Source organism: Aythya marila (genome assembly GCF_965140915.1).
Source record: "Aythya marila genome assembly, chromosome: 1".
Taxonomy (NCBI): Eukaryota; Metazoa; Chordata; class Aves; order Anseriformes; family Anatidae; genus Aythya; species Aythya marila.
Window position 1 is genome coordinate 63299203 of NC_139042.1, and position 19011 is coordinate 63318213.

A 19011-nucleotide genomic window follows, 5' to 3' on the forward strand; every position below is an offset into this window, starting at 1 on the left:
GAGGGAGAGGGAGGCCTGGGGAGGAAGAGGTGGAAGGGAGGCCACCATTCCTCCTCAACCCTTCTTCCTCCAACTCCTACAGCATACAGGGGAGGGGAAATACCACCTCACTTGACATGGATACAGCAGTTTTCATATGTTGTGCATCCCCATCACCAGACGGCCTAACTTTCTAGTCTGTGATGGTACCCCACACGTGATATCTCAAAGCTTTGCACCCCCTCTTGATTCCTCCCTGCTCTTTCTCTTCACCCATTCCCACAGCCACTGTTGACAGGCCTCAGCAAGTTTTAGGACAGCAGTAAGTCAGGGGGTTGTTTTGGTTTTGAAATCAGAGCTGCTTCTTCCCTGTGCAATGGGTCATGCCCAGCCTCACAAGAACGCCGCCACTCTGCCTTCCCCTGCCTTTCTGGCGGGGAAAAGAGAAGGGAAACTGCCTCAGCCCCAGAGAAACTCTGAACTCAAGAGTTTCCTGTCAGGGAAGGAGGCCCTTATCTGGGTTACCAAAATTAAGCGATGAAAAAAAACCAGATCCTTCCACTGAGAGCATCACAGAGCTCCTGGGCTCTCTTGGGAAGCTGAGGGAGGGGAACCCAGACAGAAAAATCTGTGTTTAATGGCAAATGGACATTAGCATACACACAGGATACCAAGGAAAGTAACGACCAACTCTCCCACAGAAGAACTGTCACAAATTCACATATGATCTACAGGACCATGCAGGTAAATGAACAGACCTTCCATGAACATGGAAGATTCCTCTTGAGTTATCAACATTGAAGCCATGCTCATCATTTTGAAAGAAGAGTCTACTACAGAGGTGCACAGCTTTGGGAGAAAAAATAATTAGTGGAAAATGTTCTCACCTGATCTCCATTTTGTCAACTTCATCAACATCTTCAATATCAAAATGGGATTTCTTGTTGTAGCTACTGGGTCTTGTAACCTAATAAAAAAGAGGAATCTTTAACAAATTGAACTGATACAAAAGCATTTCTGATTTTCTTATACAAAGCTCTGGAAGACTGCAGTCTTTTACTATCAACAGTGTCTTCAGTCCTGGTTCTGAAAACATTCATGCATGGGAACAAACCTATTGGCTGAACAGATTCCTCACTGTACAGAAGCAGTAACAACCATAGCCAAGAATAACTACATACACCACATACACTTACACTTTATTTATCAGAGAAAGGATTTCTTTAATATTACTGCAGTACTTTGAGTTTAGCATAGGTAGAAGCATAGGTAGAAAACAATGGGAAGATAGCTGCAAGTGTAGAGCATTAGCAAAAGAAAGCTTTTGTACAAACATTTCTTAGCATTTCTTTTCTAGCATGATAAAAAAAAAAAAAAAAGACTTTGATATTTGTATTTTTTCATGGTGTGTCAGAAACTTGAGAAAAAGGCCACCCCACCCAGCTGAAACCACAGCAGGAACTGATCAAACGCAAGTGCGTATGATGTGTGGCTTCAGCTCCTGGTTGCACACAGAAGCTCAACTTTATTGTAGGCTTAAATACTCTTGTGGTTTAATGCTTCCCACTCACAAAAACTGGCTCTTATTGTAAATTTGACTACTTGGTTTTGTACAGTACATCAGATGCAGATGGTACAAACAAGGGAGGCAAATATAAAGGTGCACAGAAAGAGAGAAACCAAAGAACCTTCAGCATGTGACACGTAACAGTCTTGTGTGTGTGACCACTGGCTCCATTTGCCAGGTGATTAGCAGCATTGGACACCAACTGCTCTAGCCTGTAATTGAATCAAATGCACCTGTGAGCCTAATAGCAGGTTAATTTTAATTAATCAGACAACTTCAGCAGCTCAGCACAAATCTTCTCACCCTACTATTGCAGCCATCTTCAGTGTGGCTTCAAAAACCCATCCTACTTAACTGAAAAAGATCTGCTTTTAACTACCATGGTGAAGCTGATGGTGTAGTTCTGAATCGGGAAGTAAACTTCAGTTTTTATCACCTGTAAGACATGAGTTGTTATAAAAAGTCACAGCATAAGCGTACTCAAAAGGGCTGTGCCATAAGTGAAATACTTTTCTGGGAAGTTTTGCTGGAGCCTGTCTGCACAAGGTCTCTCTGTTCACCTCTGTGATTGCTTAGTGTGCAGATTCATCTAAGTGCTGGAAAGACAGCTCGGTGAGGCCCACCAGTTCCAATGATGGAATTAGGTATTCGGGAACTGTCAGCCCACAGTGCCCAGCAAGCTGCCCTGTACCATTTTACAAAAAAGGGTGTAAAATTCTGCCATGTCAGCCCCTGTCTTCAGGCAAAGCTGACAAGCTGTTTATCAGCTGCTCTTTCTTTTTCAGCACATGCAGGTTTGCAGACAGGTCCCCAGCACTACCTTATTCAGTTCCCGTAAGGGGGAGATTTTCCTGTAGCTCCGAGCCCCTTCACTGTGCTGCAGCTGGAGCGGTGGTGAAAACAGCTCCAAACCATCAGGTGCAAGTTTCGCTTGTAGCACCCTTTAAAGAAGCCCTTAAATTTCTCAAACCAGCGATAAGCTATTTTCCATGTAGCACCTTCAACCTACGTGACTTTGCTGTAGAAAGCCTCTCTTCACTGCCTTTTACAGATTTCTCTTCTTCCTTGGAGCCACGGCTGATTGCTGTGCTAGCAGACTGCAGGAAAGCTGATGAAGCTGTTTGGAAGCAGCAAATGACATGTCTGTCAACAACCCGAATCTGTGCAGCTCCACAGGAATCGGGTTAGCTACAGGTCTGCCCACATCTCATTAGTGAACGCGTTTCCCAGTCGTAGCAGTGCTGCTGAACCCTGTCCCTCAGAGACATTTGGCCTGGTATGTACTAACTACTCAAAATGACATAAATTTACGATGGCTCTGTCTGCACTGGGGGTAGGATTATTCTGGCTGATTCGGATACCGCCCAAGCTCTGTTCTTACCACACAGAAACCCTTTTACTCCAATTTAGAAAACCAATATTTGCATTAACCTGGCTCTTAGGATAAAGCCAAGCTTAGCAAGCCACCAGATCCCTTCCACAACTCCACTTGGAAGGTGCCTTCTGCTTCTCTCCCTCCTCTCCCTGTCTGGCACCACCTGCCAAGCTCGGTGTTTAAATACCAAATGTTCACTGCTCCTGCAGCGCACAGAAGGCAGAGGAATCAGGCAGGTGAAGCTTCGTGGTAGACAGGCTGAATTCCTCAATTAGGCTCATTAAAAAGCTCTCGCTGTCAGACACCTCCAGAACTGCCTATATTAAGAACGAGAGAGCCCGTTCTGGCTTATCTACACAGAGCATCACTCCCGTGTCACTGCCAAGGGCTGCAGCTCTGGGCCAGGTGACCTGACTTTCCAGTGACTTGCCAGCTGCATTGTCCTGTTCAGGCTTTTCACTCACTCAGTTATGCCAGATCTGTTTTTGAGGTACCTATCAAAATAGAACAGCTCGGCGTAGACCAAGACTAAAATGTCCAAGAGAAAAAGAACAGAGAAAGATGCACATACTTTGCAGGCAGGATGAAAAGTTGCAAATTAGAAACACATGCAGATATACATATGGACACACCACAATTACTGCTACTTTTGCCAAAAGAACCAAAATGAGCACTTTTATGAGTTATGCTTTGTCTTAACCGGACTTGTTGAAAACATTCTGTGTTAAATAAAGCTCAGAGGTTTCACCCACTGCTATTGCAGCAGCTGAAGCTGAAACATCCACTTTTAAGTACATTTTTCCTCTACTGCATTCCCATGGGATAACCTTCCTCCCATTGACTGGGGAAGAAGGGTGGAACAGCTACAAAACCACAGGCTAAAGAAAGTGTACGTATATACACATCTTTTTTTAATCCCATTCTTAAATGTCCTTTTCCAAAACTCAGCTGGGCTGAGTTTTAAGCAAGTGCAAAGCCTGCTGCGCTGGAGGAGCGCCCACCTTGAAGCTTCTCCTTCAGAGCACCTGGGCTGAAGCGACACAGTGCTGCCTCAGCAGGCAGCCAGCCTGATCCCGGGTACTTCTTCCCCCTGCGCTGTGCTTTCAAACAGCCTTCAAAGAAGACAGCTGGCACAACACGAGCAGGATGCTGTGCCAACTATCTGCAGTGTAGTGTTTCAGCTTATCACCCGCTCCTTTGAAATACCAACCTCAAAATAAAACACTTCGTCAAAATGGGGATTGTTGGTCTTCTTTTTCACTTTAGTCTTTTTGGCTTCCGATCTGAATAAAGGAAAAGAAAAAGAGCGTAAGAAAACAGCAGCAGAAGTGTGATCCTAGAACAGAGCCACCGAGGAACACATCTGATAAAGCCAGAATGCCACGTGCCTCCAGCACAGCAAGGATGTTTGATGATTTCCAAATGCTATGAACCTACGCTTCATTTGTTCTAGTTACCTGCACGTGAAAAGCTCTGTGAGAAGCACTGTACCATCCCGTGTCACGTCCTCCCCTAAAGCTCTCCAGTAGGAAGAAGGCACAGATAAAACAGCCACAGATGGAGAGCTGCCTCAGCCGGGTGGAAAACTGACCTACTAATCATCTCGTCCCAGAATCTACTCCCTGTTTCTCATGCAGGAAAGCTGCTTAGATAGCTTGTAACTGTTTTTATCGACTGGACAACAATAGGTATTCTTACACAGCGGGCAAGCCAAACTGTGTTCAGCTCCCAGTGCTGCTGCATATTTCCTGTGTGACTTGAATGGGCCAGCCCACGAGCTTCCCCACCTATAATACAGCCCCAGAAACAGCTCCAGTTGAGAAATCTGTTGGCTCTGTAAGCACACGCTCCAGAATAAACAGCAGCACATTTGTTTGACGTTTTTATGCTCGGCATCGCATAAAATCCAGCAGCAGAAAGCAGCTTTCCCACTCCCCAGAGGAGAGGCATTGTAAAATCCGGAGAGCCGGCTGATGCACAGATTAAAACTGCCTCGCTATTCCTAGGGGGAGATGAGAGGGGATGCTAATTGCCTGCAGGACGTGGGGCAGACTGCCGATCCCATCTCATCAGCCACACTTGCCAATCAAGCTCCTTATGGATCAGCCCACCAGGGAGGGCACTGGGAAGCAGGATGTAGGGCGGCTGATTAAGGCAAACACGGTTATTGGGCAATTAATGCGCCGGGTGGGCACATGCTGCGCGCTGCCTGCAGAAGATAGGAGGCATCTCTCCCAGCCAAAACAAAAAAACAACACCAAAACCAGACAGGAATGGGATAGAGCCTTATTTTAAAGGGGAACACATTATCGGTTGTCCTACATTATCCAGACTGGGCAGGGGAGGGGGAGCAAAGAGAGGGAAGCTTGGACATTTAAGGATACCAGCATTAGTCACCAAATCTCCCTACCAGCTCCAGTTATAAACAGCAAGCACCATCTGAAACAAGTTACATGCTTAAAATGTCAGAGCACACAATTCAAACACACAGCTCATTAAGGGACGTCAGGCATAACACACCCAGGAAAAGATGAGGAATCCAGACCGGTCTCAAAGACTCCTCTGTGTGCAAGGTATTTGTCAAGAACGCATCTTATTTATGCTATTTATAAGAAATCATTGTCAAATGTTAGAGTTTTTGTAGCCTATGCTACAAAATCTGATTCTCTGAGGTCACAGGAGAGCTGTGTTTTTTTCTAACATGGCACAGACATAAAAAATGACACCCTACATACGTAGAAACAAAACTGTGGCATCCAACAGCATGGGAAATTTTGTAACACAACAGGAGAATTTAATCCAGTATGTAAACTGAAGGTTGTTATGCAGAATCTGATTACTAAAACCTCATTCCAAATTTTATTCACGCTATTGTGTCCACGTATAATGAATTACAGAATTGAACCACCTAGAGCTTCCTGCACACCCGTTAATTTGCCACAAATTGAAAGTGACAAGACCCTAAATATTCACAAACAAATGTGCAAATTCTGCAAGACGTTGATGTATTCAGCTTTTTTTTTTTTTTTTCTGCCCTCTGCCCAAAATTAGGCAATAAATTTGCTCAAAGACGGGCCTCCAACTGTGAGGTGAGAAGATGCACAAATTAAACCTAACCACAAATTGCATACTCCAGGATATCCAAATTATTCAGGGATTATTCAGACCATCACGTAAATGAAAACTGAAGTTAAGCCTCAAATTGCTTGCTCTAGTGTACCTCAGTGGCTCATACATGTACGAAGAAATTATTAATGTATTTCAGTGGTGCTTGAATATTCTGTCCATCTGAGAATGAAGATTTCTAGACAAGGGAAGAGGAAGCATCCTTGTGAAATGGGAGCTGTAGCACGTGCAATACTTGCCTGGAGGGTCCGGCCAAGGTAACGGTGGCGTAGGGATCACACTGCCCGTTCACAATGGGCAGGCCTTGGCATTCAAGAACTCTAGAAAACACAAACAAATGCAGACAAATCAATAAAAGAGTTGGGAGTGAAAATAAAAGGAATGCATCTTTAGCCTGTTCCATTTTCACAACAGTTATTACTGCAGAATTGCAATGCCGCTAAGAACAAGTCTCTAATTTATACCTAAACTTGAAATTGTGTCTTCAAAACTAACTTTAACAGGGTCAAAAATACTGTAAAATTACAGAGGAACCTTAACTTGAAGGACTCTTATTATGCAAGTACAACAGCTTAAGTTTCATGAAAAAAGAAGAGCATGCTGTCAAGATGGGAACTGTCACCACTTGAAATTTCTGTAACAATTTATTCACCAAAAATAGTAATAGCCAGAGCTTGCTTCTGTAACAAAGGATTAAAAAGAAAATCACAGACATGGACCCCTGCAGGAGTCAAATAACTCATCGGAATCACATCCATGGAGGCCTCTGTGCTTTTGACAAGATTTGGCACGGGCTTAGTTGTTAAACTCATGGGCTACGAGACAGCATGACACATCCATCTTTCTCCACACAACTTTTAAGTAACAAAACTGAAAGAAGAAATATATTCAGCAGCTCTGCACTGAAGGAGTCGGAGAACACACTGGAGGGACAGAATGGAACAAATCAGTTTCTATTGCAGGCCAAGGTGAGAAATTGGCACTTTAGCACTCTCATTTCAGAATCAACAACTTTGATACAAATAAATAACTAACTAAATTCAGTAGCCCAGATAAGCAGGGAGTATAGTAATTCAGTTGTTGACCTAGATGGCCCTTCTTCTCATGGCTGAGTCACCAATACCAGCGTGCAAGAGGAACATGTTCCTTGTTCTGGATACTCCAGCGAAATCACAGATGGAAACCACAGAGAAAGTTATGGAAACCTTGGATTACGCAGGCACTCTGCAGCTTTTCTCTCTGGATTGTATTAGTCCCCTACGAGGCGGTCATAATTAGGTATTTAGGAGAACGACTGCTGGTCGAACGCATCCACACGTGAACAGAAGAATCGTACACCACGTGTCAGCGCCAAACCCCACGCCCCTTCCCCTGCTTCCTCAGGGCAGCCTGTCAGTTCCTTGAAATGAAATCCTCGCTCAATGGCTTGGGAGCAGGCAGCCAATTCTCCGCTGTTCATGAATGGCTTCCAAGCCAGCTCTTATCCACACAGGAAGAGCCGTTTGGAAGTGAAGCAGAGTGAAAGCGTGTTCAGAGAGACTATTATTCCTGTTTTAATAAAAGCAGCCCTCCCCGAACGTGCAGACAATGCAAAGCGCTGCCAGGCAGCGTGATCCGAAGTTGAGGACATGTGGAAGCTAGAAATCGCCGCACAATAAAATCAGGGGAGAATTTGAATGCTGGAAGGTGTGAATTTATCCACAGGAACACAAAAGGACACCAGAACTATACAGGTTGGCAGTGACAGGGTCTGTTCTTATACTGCCATGTGGAAGAAATCTTTCTGTTTTTGTGGACAGAGCTCTGATGCTACCACTTCAGCCATCCACAGTGTCAGTAGCTGGTCAGAGGAAACACAGCCACACGAATCCCTGGGCACTTGCCTCTCGATTTGGGTGTGCTCTTACAGGGAAGAACAGCAGCACAGCTCCTCATCTCGTGCCATCTAACGCAGAAGCCGGGAGTTATCCATTCATGAGCAGCTTATCAAATCATGAATGAGGTGCAGGACGTTTCCTTTGAAACAAGCATCAGGGGGCACGCAATGACATTACCAGGCTGCAGGTTCAGAAATCAACAAAAGGAAGTCCTCTCTCCACACAATGCATAATGAGATTGTGAAACTCCTTGCCAGCGGATGTCACGGAGGCCAGCAGAGCACACACAGATAACGCAGGGGAGGTTTGGGGGGAGCTCTGAGGGCGCAATGATTTGAAGTATCACTCACCAGCAAACATCAGGAAGGGCACCAGGCTAGACCAGAGATGTGTTTAGAACAGCAGGGTAGGTTTTTGTCTTCTCTGGGAAACAAAGATGAGAACCAAACCAACCACAACAGCAAAACAACAACAACAAAACCAGAGTACAGGTGTTCTCCTGTCGTCAGGATGACTTCGAGTAAGGCGTTTCTTTGTGTGCGGTGGGAATAAGAAAAGCAAAAGCAACCTTGAAAGAAACAAAACGTGGAAAAAACAGGAAACAGGCGCTGACACAAGCTGTATCCAAAGCCCTTCGGGTAATTTAAAAAGAGTTATTGTGTACGGGTGTTGGGGAAAGCAGGCAAAGACTGAAGACTCAGGACTTGGAGGCAGGAAGGCCATGTCTGGAGAGAGCTCTGTTCTGGTTTTTGGGTCTTACTCAGTACTGTGGGGAGATAAAATTCAGCCAAACCCAAGCCTGATGTAGTCATGTTAACACGCTCTCGTTAGCTGCAGGAACCTAGCAGTTTTAGCAGGAAAAGAGCTAGAACAAAGCTACGGCTACTGAGAGATGAAAGAAAATGGAGCTCCAAGTCTCCCTTGTAGATATCACTGTTAATACTGATAATCCAGATCTGGATTATATGGGAAAAAATGAGAAGAAATGTATCATGCTTTCTCTAGAAAAGGGTGTACAGACTAGGAAGCGGTGGAAAAAAGCCAGCAAAAAATGATTAGAGCTCTTGCTCTAATCGCCTGCAGGATTAATTTAATAGACGTGTGCTTGGATAATAATAATAAAAAAAATAAGCCTAGGCAATCAGGCTGATTCAAGAACTGCTCGTTGACTCATCAGCCCCCAGAGCGAAAACGTCTGGCGGCTGCTCGAGCCTCTTGTGCCCAACTGGGAGTTTCTGATCACCCCCTGCCTCGGGCCCAGCTGGGACAGGGCTGGCCATCGCGTGGCTGGGTATAAACTTGGTGGTGGCCCGTATGGGAAAGGTCTTGGTGCAGCTGCCTGGCTATATTTTGCTTGTGGTTTGCAAAATGAACAGGTCTCAAGGAACAAGAGCTTTCAGTGTTCAGCGGGGTTCACAGCCAAACCTTCACGGGAGCACACGCGCTGCGGAAAATTCCCAGAGGGCAGAAGAAAACCTCAGACCCACGCACGCCACCAGCACGTCCCCTTGCATTTGATACACGGGCTCTGACACATTTGAGCTCTTTGACACACGCTCAAAACCACCCCCATGGCAGCTTTTGGTAGAGCTTATCCCAGTCACAGGAACAGGCTGTGCAGGCAACTGTTTTGGTTTTCCTCTCCGAAATGCTCTCTGAAGCCTCCAGGCCAAAAGCACAACAGAAACCTTGAAATGCTGAGATCACAGCTGCAACCCCGCACCGCCACTGCCTCTTCTGCTGCACTCCCAGATCAGTTTGTAACAGTTATCATGGAGAAAAAGCATTTAAACATATTCTTAATTGCATTACCCTGAACACAGGCTCCTCCTGAGCTGGTTCACAGAGCTTTTGCAGCACCCAGACCAGTTTTTGGTCCTAACTGGGCAGCTGGGTGGGGGCAGCACTGGTGGCACGCACGCACGACTCTTCCTAGTGATTTCCTTCAGGCACGGCAGAGGAAGGGGAATTGATTGTTTGGGCTCGAGCAACAAGCTCTTTCCCAGATATTTACAGCAAAACAGGAACAAATGTTTGTCCCAAGCCAAGCACTAGTAACTCGAAAGCAAATGACAGCTGATGAGTGCAGCCCCTGCTTCCCCAAGTGAATAATATTAGAGTTATTGTGGGAAAACTGCAGGCAGCGCAAAAACTGTCTCATGAATTATGAAGAAGAAATCCTGTCAATACACACATACCCCTCAAACCACTGTGACTTCAAACAAGCTGCAAAAAAATTTACCAGCTTGGTAGAAGTCTAAATATTTCTCAACAATTTAAAATCACACGGATTTTCCTCTGCTGTTAATATGGGAGCTGTCCTGCAGTTCAAACCATCGGAATCGCCTCCCAGTATCAGTTGCAGAAGGACTTGTGAAAACGCACATCTACAGAGCACCATCTGTAGGCTGTGCCAAAGAAAGAAAAGAGAAGAAAAAGAGAAGAAAAGGAGGGTGTTAGCCCTGCCGCTCTCGAAGGACAAGGAGTTAATTCATTAGCGGCTCATCCTCTTTATGAGTCAACCACACAAGAGCTGCAAGTTTCGTAAAAGCCACTTCAGAAAAATTCTTAGTTATAGATATATATATATAAAAAAAAAAGGTTAAATTATCTTCGGTGACAGGACCCCGAGGGTTTCAGCAAAGACACAAGCCTGCTGGAATTATGAATTGCACTGATTTAGTGACTCTCACTGGCGCTCACATCATTGTTTCCTCCTGCCTCGGTCTCTGACTTGCAGCCTTAATTATTAACAGGGAGCAAGAGCTGAGCTACGGGAGAGCAAAGGAAAATGGTTAAGTCAGGGGAAGGAGTTATTTCTAGCAACTATAATATAGGAGCAGCTCTATACAGGAGTTATTGCTATCAACGGTATGATTTGCAGAGGAGATAGAAAACCCAACCACAAGTTGCAGCAAAGCAAGAAGGATGTAAAAATTGTAAGGGAACAGCAACACAAAACAGTGGATGCTGTCAGGGAAGGATGAATTTGCTTTACGGACAGCACTGTGTTGGTTCTTGTAAGGAAAGGGAAGAAATTTCGATTTGATACAGCATGGCAGGAAGCCAAGGAGCGGGTCAAGACGTCGAGGCAGCTGCAGAAGCATTGGTGTGAAGGCAGCATGGTGAGGGCTGTAAGGGGAGGACAGCACAAAGCGACAACAAGGAGGATATGCAGCAAGTGATTAAAGCCTAGTCAACAGCTTCAGCTCAGCTGACTGCGGCCCTAAGGCAGCATCACATGGAAGAAGTGAGATACTGTCTGTACAGGCAGATAAGGAAAGAAAGAAGATCGAAGACCAAAACAAGGCTGAGACCCACAAAGGCTGTTACAGCCTGTATAATGAAGCTGGAGGGTGGCACCAAAGTCTCCCACCTGCTTTTCCTTTGCTGGGTCTCAAGGCGATGCCCTGCGTGCAGGGTTGATGGAAAGCAAACCCAACGACCTCGGAGTCGAGCTCTGCTCAAGTTTTATCTGCTGCCAGGCAGGAACTGCGTGCACTTGGCACGGTCGCAGCTCAGGACATGCACGCATGTCACTGGGTGCATGCATGAGCACTTTAGCAACCAAAACCAGCTGCATGAACGTGCCCATTTTCCCTTCCACCGTCAAACCAAGGCGGTTATGTTGTGCAAAACATTTGTGCCACGCTGGTAAGCAACCCGAAGAGACCTTAATCTGCAATAAGTGGTCGAGCACGAAGTGCAGCAGGTTGGAGGGAAGCATCTAAATGTCGTGCCACCGACACGCTTCAACCACGGGGCACAGCACCCCAGCTCGATCGAATCTCAGCAACTCCTGGGGTGGCACCGGGCACGAGGGAGAGTGCAGGAAGGAAAGGCAAGGAAATGAGAGGGTTTGAACAAGAGCAGAGACAGAGTGGAAGCCCAGCAAGCTTCTTCTCATCACTACCTAGTCCAAGGGTAATGTTTTCCCTACTAACTAAATCCTTGATGACTCTTCTACACAGATCCCCGCGTCATGTTTACTTCTAATTAGGCGTATGATAGCAGCGAATGTATCTTTCTAAATGAAAAGATCAAACAGCTCGGAGTTAAAAACAAAATTAGTAGTTATTCGTGGATCTAAAAAGCAACCAGAAGTGCCTTCGAACCGCATGGAGGCTGCAGCCTTCTGCATCGGACGTGCCTTGGCTCACCTCGGGGAGGTGTAAGCTGTAAAACTTTAAAAAACATCATTTTCAACAACTCAGAACAACTTTTGGCATTCGTCTATATGAGTAATCAGATCATCTGTGATCTTGATTAACAGTACTTATAATTACAGGGTTTTGATCTTTCCCTGCAGATGCAGTACTCGCATTAAGGAATTCAAATTGAGCTGATTCATCACCTAAGTTGCCAGCCAGGTCCCAAAGTAATGCTGAGGCACCGAACTCGTTTTGATAAGAGAACTGGACTAAGGTTGTATGGCACAGTGCTCTCTTCTAAGCAGAATTCAGGAAATAATATTGATACCTTGATGCTGTCCGGGTTTAGGTAACTAAAAGGACCTTAACATATCCCACTGTGCTTACAGGCTATGCAGCAAACAAGCAAGGGAGGAAAAAATTAAAAACAACTCATACTTTATTGGGTATAGAACCCAAGAACCACTATTTTATTAACAAACAAAGCCCATTAAAAATATTCAAGCAGAAGTGTGGAGTCTTCTCCAGTTATCCAACCAGCAGCCCCCAGCTCGGGCTCGCTATGTCCCATTTATCTCCATTTTTGCAGTAAGGCAGATGGAGCTGCTCGTTCCAAGAAGCACAAACATCCCAGGCATCAGAAGACACAACTTCGAATAAACTTTCCCATGAAATTAACTTTAAAAAAAAAAAATCCTTAATGTCTCTGATTTGGCAAGAAGAGAGATCACACAGAGGTTCGGAAACCATTCATGTAGAAACCAGCTGTCACGAAGCGCTGACTTAATTTAAATCACTCCCCTGGTCCTTCAAGGCCACTCACTTCATTGTGACACTTGATGATGCTAAAATTACTAAAATTCAGATGCGCTGAAACATCTCACGCAAGGCAAAACACGTGCAGCTTTTCAGAGCTAGCCTAAGACTTTTACAGCTCAACTGCTGTCTCTTCTTCTGATCAGTGCTGGTATATACTGCTATGACTGTTGGTGCCCTGGGTTCCTGCTACAGCCTATCCCCTGTCCCATGAGCAGTGAAACCTCCTAAAATACCAATAAACTTGGTTATTTTAGCAGGAGCAATGCATTAAATGTGTCATGGACAGTTTCTGCTGGCACGCCGTCCCATTTTGCCTTCTACCCTGAGAGGTCAGTCATGTCCTAAGCTCAGCTAAAACTTGTGATACGCCATCCCAAAGGCGGCTCTGCTTCCCAAAGTGTGGTTATATGGCTGTTTGTGCAGCACGAAGATCCTTGGGGAGGAGACACGATGCAAAGCAAGCTCTCTTTAGAAGAAGTTTGCTGTGCCTTGTCACTTTACATCTTCCCAAGGCAAAACACGATGCAAACGAGGGCATGGTCAGGTAGGCGCTCTGGTAGAACCAGCTGTAATTAGTGGCCCACACCAGCTTTATGACCCCAGTTATTACACAAACGGTTCATACTTGCATCGAGCTGCTCCCTTGTATTTTGGGACCCAAAGGAAACATCTGAATCACACGGCCTGACCTCCTTCAGGACAGCGATGAAATCTCTCAGCTGAGCTCACGATGTCTACAGCATCCCCGGAGCACCTTCCTGATAGAAACCCAGACCAAACTCAAAGGGCTCGCCATGATTAAAACGTCCTCACAATGCTCTGCAGGAAATTGTTCACTGATTAATGATAATGAAGGGGAAAAAAAGCGCTTTAATACTGGTTTCCCAGTAGATTAGCCTTTAGCTCCCAACCATTGAGTATCACTGTGGTAAGAACAAGTAACATACAATCAGAAGGGCCCTGCTCTGAATAGAGTACGTACTAGGGTTTCATCACTTTGAGGTTTTCCTTGCATAAATCAAACACTGTCACTATAAGACACATTCACCAGGTCTTCAGGTCTTCTTGGAGCTCTTCCATAGACTCTTTCAAGTCAACAGGATCCTTTTTAGCCTGACGTCCTAAAGATACAGGCCCTGAGAAAAAGGGATTTGTCTGTATTTAGCCAATCCCCCCTCAGTGATTTTTTGGGGAATCAGCTGGTGATTTCCACCAAACACTAAAGAGTGGCAGAGATATCACAAGATACCCTGTTTTTTGGCATTTTGATAAATCCTCTGGATGGGTAGAGAAGAGATCCCCAGGGAGAAAAGGTCTGCAGATGACAGGGGTTCAGTGAATCTCTGGAATCAACAAGGGCAACGCCAAGCACAGCTGGGACATCTGCAGTTGTTCAGAGCCTAACCCGAATTACTGCTTCTGTTTGAAGCTCATTCAAAATTACTACAAAACCCTCAGCTTTGGAAGCGAGTCAACCGCAGAATGAGTTAAAATTAATTGCAGGCGCTGCCGCCTCCGAGAGCACAGCCCCCTTGCCAATTTCTGTTCTTCTTAGAAGGGCGCCTTGCACTTTCTTTCAACACACTTCCCTTTTCTCTTTTTATTTCAGGGAGCAAAACGAGGAGGAACCAGCAAAATACCTCGCACAGTGACAAGAAGAGTGGGACAGCAAAAGCAGCTGATCTAAAAGTCCTATTATATTAAAAAAAAAAAAAAAAAAAAATACAAAAACCACGAAAAGACTTAATCTCTCCAATTTACAAGTGCTTGGCACACTACAAATATGCAATTAGCAACATGGCTGAAGTATTTTATAATCAAACTCTGACAATGCCAGAAAATGGCATCCGTGACAAAGGTCTACACCAAGAGGACCAAAACCAAAAAGCAAGGCAGGAGACAGCAGGTGACAGCAGCTCTTGGTGACAGTACGTAACCAGCTGAGCTCCCAGTGTGACAGCGAACCCAGGGACACGGACACCATTTCTAGCTCACGGTGATGGAGGTGTTTTCTCCTTATTGCCGCATACACGGGCAGATTTCTTGCAGTGGTTTCCTCTCCAACAGTTCTGTGAAGAATAGAGCTAGTGAAGGGTGTTTCCGATGCACTGTGTACCGTGTCTTTACTCTCTTTATACTCACCAAAAAAACAAAACAAACAAAAAAAAAAACCAACTTCAACACCTGTGACTTCCCCTTCACCCTGCAGCTTCCCCTGTTACTGATCTTACTTTGATGCCCTCAGCTCCCTGTGCTGCTATCTCACAAGTGCTGCTCTTGCAGCAACAGGCAGAACACTTTCAGAGACAAGTGTGATTTCTACGTTTCATCACACCCTGCCACACTACTCCTTCCAGGCTCTTTTTGGCTGTGCCCAGCGACAGGACCAAAAGCAACGGGCACAACCTGAAGCCCAGGAGGTTCCAGCTCAGTATGAGGGGGCACTTCTGTGCTGTGAAGGTGACAGAGCACTGGCACAGGCTGCCCAGAGAGGCTGTGGAGTCTCCTTCTCTGGAGATACTCAAATCCCACCTGGATGCCATCCTGTGCAACGTGCTCTGGGTGATCCTGCTGGGCAGGGGGGTTGGACTGGGTGATCTCCAGAGGTCCTTCCAACCTCGGCCGTTCTGCGATTCCTCTAGAAGCTCTGCTAGCACTGGTTTTGGATGGTACCTGCCACAGAATTCCCACAACCACTGGGAATGAAGCAGCACATACATTTACCTTCATATTGCACTAATTACTGTGTGACCTTTTGATACACAACCTTGTGATACAGGTCACGTTGCAAGACCGCTCACCATTTTACCCTAGAACATCACCCCCAGTCCAACCTAACAGGGTGACCTCGAGCTCAGTTCAAAGCTAAAAATCACTTATTAGCAGGATTTATGCTCGAACGACTTGCCTCGATGTATAATCCCTGGCTATGTTTACCCTAGCTAAAACGGGAAGTCCCGTCGAGTTATTTAAGAAGCGGCACTTGCTGCTGAAACAGACCGACTCGGAACAGCCACATTCCAGTCCTGCAGGACAAAATCGGTCCCAGACGCATCCCACGGCGTCACGCGACAATCTCAAAACGGGGAGAGCCTCAAAAGCACGCCCTGCCCGAGGTGGGCTGCTGCCAAGAGCCCTAAGCAAAGATGTTGCTCTTAATTAGGGCTGCAGATGAAGATACTTGCTCTTGAGTAAAAGGAGCTTCAGGAACAGAGGAGAAGCACCGAAGAAGTGCTCAATAAAAAAAAAAACAAAACAAAAAAAAAAAAAAAAGAAGGGTGAAGGAGAAATTTCGTGTAGTGGGAAATTCGGCAGCAGGAAGAGGTGATATTTAGAGATGCAGGGTGGTTGGATGGGGAGTGAACAATTTTCCTAGGGCTTAGGCTACACAACAGTCGAGACGAGTTCTGGTGGGGATGGAGGAGCAAAGGAGCAAAGGGAATGACTCGGATGGCAGGCAGTTAAACCTCAACACCACAGCATCACAGCACTATGTGATAAAACACCAGCAACGACACGGTTTCATCCGTGAGCCATCTTCCCCCGTGAGTTTGCTATGAAGCACACGGAGGATTACAAGCAGGAGCAAGATGCCATCCTGCAGGAGAAGGCACAGCTCGATGCAGGGCATGCCCTCCAGAGAAGGGAGATTGTGATGCATTTTAATGGATGCAGGCGTTTCTTGAAAATTAAGCCTTGAAACTACTTCACACCCTCATTAGTATTCCTTACCAGCAGCCACCGAAAGCTGGTTTTCCTCAAAATCCTGCGGGGTGCACTGATCAACTCATACATTAAGCTACCTTGCTCGTAGGCAGCAACACCATTTTCTCCTAGCTGATTCAGCTCGCATTTCAAGCAGGAAAAGAAGCTGCATTTGACCCCGCAGCGAGTTCAAAGCTGGCTGTAGGCTGTAGTTCTCTGCAAAGGAGTAGAAACGCATCGAAAGCAGCACACAAGCACATGTCCTCTAAACCCAGAAGCAGCGAAGCCATGTGGCAAGGTGGCTCCCGGGCTGAATTTGGACGGAAATCTAAGGAATTCTTCTAATTTGGAAAAGAAAAATTCCCCCTCTTCAGTGTCCCAGATACGATATAGCCGTGCATTTCCAAGCCCCTCACCAATCCCAGCCTTTTGGTGCTTTCTGTCCTTATGGCCGGGAACTGATGGAGATAGCGATCTGAAGGAAAGCCAACCAGCTCCAGCATAAACAAGGGAAGCAGGAAGCAACCTAATTAGCGAAGGAAAATGCTCGGATGACTCAAAGATGATGCCTGCCTGTTTTGATTTTGCACAAGGGCCTGAAGGACTAGCTGTACCCCTGCAGTTTTTCAAGGCGTCTGCAAATGCAATCACTGGTGCCAACAGCAAGCCTTCGCTGGTCAAGACGGGGTCACGTTTTCCTCCAGCTCCTCCTCTCCAACCCTAAGCAGAGACCTTCTGCTTTACCCGTGCTTGACAAATGACTCTTTCCTCCTTACCTTCCTCTCCAGAAGGGCTTTCAAAGCTCTTCAATACCCGCAGCTCGGCCGCCCTTCTCTTAATGACCCTTGAAGTGTTTATCTTAGAGATGCTGTATCTGCTTATTGTTTCCTCCCCTGCTGGCCCTTGCAAGCAGCCCGTTTAACTCTGTTCCACATGGTCAGGAGGCGTCTCGCGGAGCTCTCCCGAGCGTCACACAGCATTTTAATTCATAAATTTACTTCATTTAATTCATAGATTTAATTCATTTAATTCATAAATTCACGCCGAGCGGCCCCGGCCCCGCACCAGGGCTACGAATGCTTCATTTATCAAATACAATTTTGGCATTTGGTGTGTTTGCAGGCTCGTGCAGCGCTCTGGAAAAGTGTACCTGAGCTACATTGGAAAGCCAGGGGTGGCTGCTGCAGCTGCAGAGATTTACCATGGTGGGGAAAGGACAAAAGGAGGAGCAGAGCGGGGGGAAAGCTCTCCAGAGCAGATGTTTCCGAGCTGTTTTAAACCTCGGAGACAAGACATAAGGCAGCACTTGAAGGAGCAGCTGGGGACACTGCCTCGATGCAGCCGTTTAAATGTGCCTAATTACACACACACGCTGGAATGCGCAGAGGAAGATCGGGGAGCCAGACTCCCAGCTCACGCTGGCTTTCAGCAGGAGCTGCGGGGCCCGCTCCTCTCGGCGTGCTGGCCGTCAGATGTCATGGTGCTAAATACAGAACGCTGCTTCGAAAAGCTGCCCCTGCTAGCAGGACCCAGCGGAGCCTGCAGATTTCGACAAAATTAAACAGTAGATACAGATCCCTTCTTTTTAATAATTAGATAAAAAAAAGGCTCCGGGATGCGGTGCCTGCATCTGTATTGTCAGCCTAAGTTTTAAATTCACTAACGCTTCTCGTCGTCATTAGCTCTTTTGCAGAGATTCAGGCTGGGAGACGGTGCTGTAGCAGCTGGCAGAGATCGAGGGCCTCTGAAGGGCTCTGATGAAGCAGAGCAGCTTAGAGGGTTAGGGCTAAATGGAAGTCCTGAATGCTTCCTAGGGAGCAGCTATTAGGTAACAGTTGTTAAACTCTTTTTTTTTTTTTTTTTTTTTGCTTCCTCTGCAGAGGCTAAGGAAGATCACAAACCTTTAGCATTTTAAATAATCTCCTACTTAACGTTCAAGAGCTCGGCGCTTTGCAATTTTAATTTGCCTTCCCATTCAGATGAATTTTCCCATCCAGCCGACTGCTCCCAGTGCTCCACAGGGCTGCAGACCGGCTGAGCGAGGCTTCAGCTGCTGCTGAGGCTTTCTGGAAGACAGGGGTGGTGGCAATGCACGCAGGCACAGAGAGCACAGTACTGAAGACATGGGCTGGTAAGAAACCCCATCTTTATTTATTTTCTGGATAGGCAAAAAAAAAGCTTCCAATTAGTCCTAGTTTTCAGTCAGCCCACATACGTGCTTTTAAAATACAAGCTGCCCACTGGAAGTAGTTTCTGTTCTCCTTGCAGACCCAAACTGTTTAATTGGCTGTATCTCTGTGCCAATTTGCAGGATAGCGTTCATCTTTCTGCAGCAAAGAGTCTCCAAATTAATTTAAGGGAAAAAAAAAATAAAAAGGAAGTCAAGGGAGTCCACAGGATGACGATTTGCAA

General features: G+C 46.0%; 1 protein-coding gene across 3 annotated transcripts in view; it reads right to left on the minus strand.

Annotated features, from left to right (window-relative positions):
- The window catches only part of RASA3 (RAS p21 protein activator 3), a 140362-nt gene that overhangs the window by 23640 nt on the left and 97711 nt on the right, over positions 1-19011 (minus strand). For all 3 annotated transcript variants that reach the window (XM_082755124.1, XM_082755125.1, XM_082755123.1), the window contains 3 exons: positions 6287-6367; positions 4132-4204; positions 867-946 (listed from right to left, as the gene is read on the minus strand). In XM_082755124.1, coding sequence (XP_082611250.1) covers positions 867-946; positions 4132-4204; positions 6287-6367 — 234 coding nt within the window. The remainder of the gene's footprint in view (positions 1-866; positions 947-4131; positions 4205-6286; positions 6368-19011) is intronic.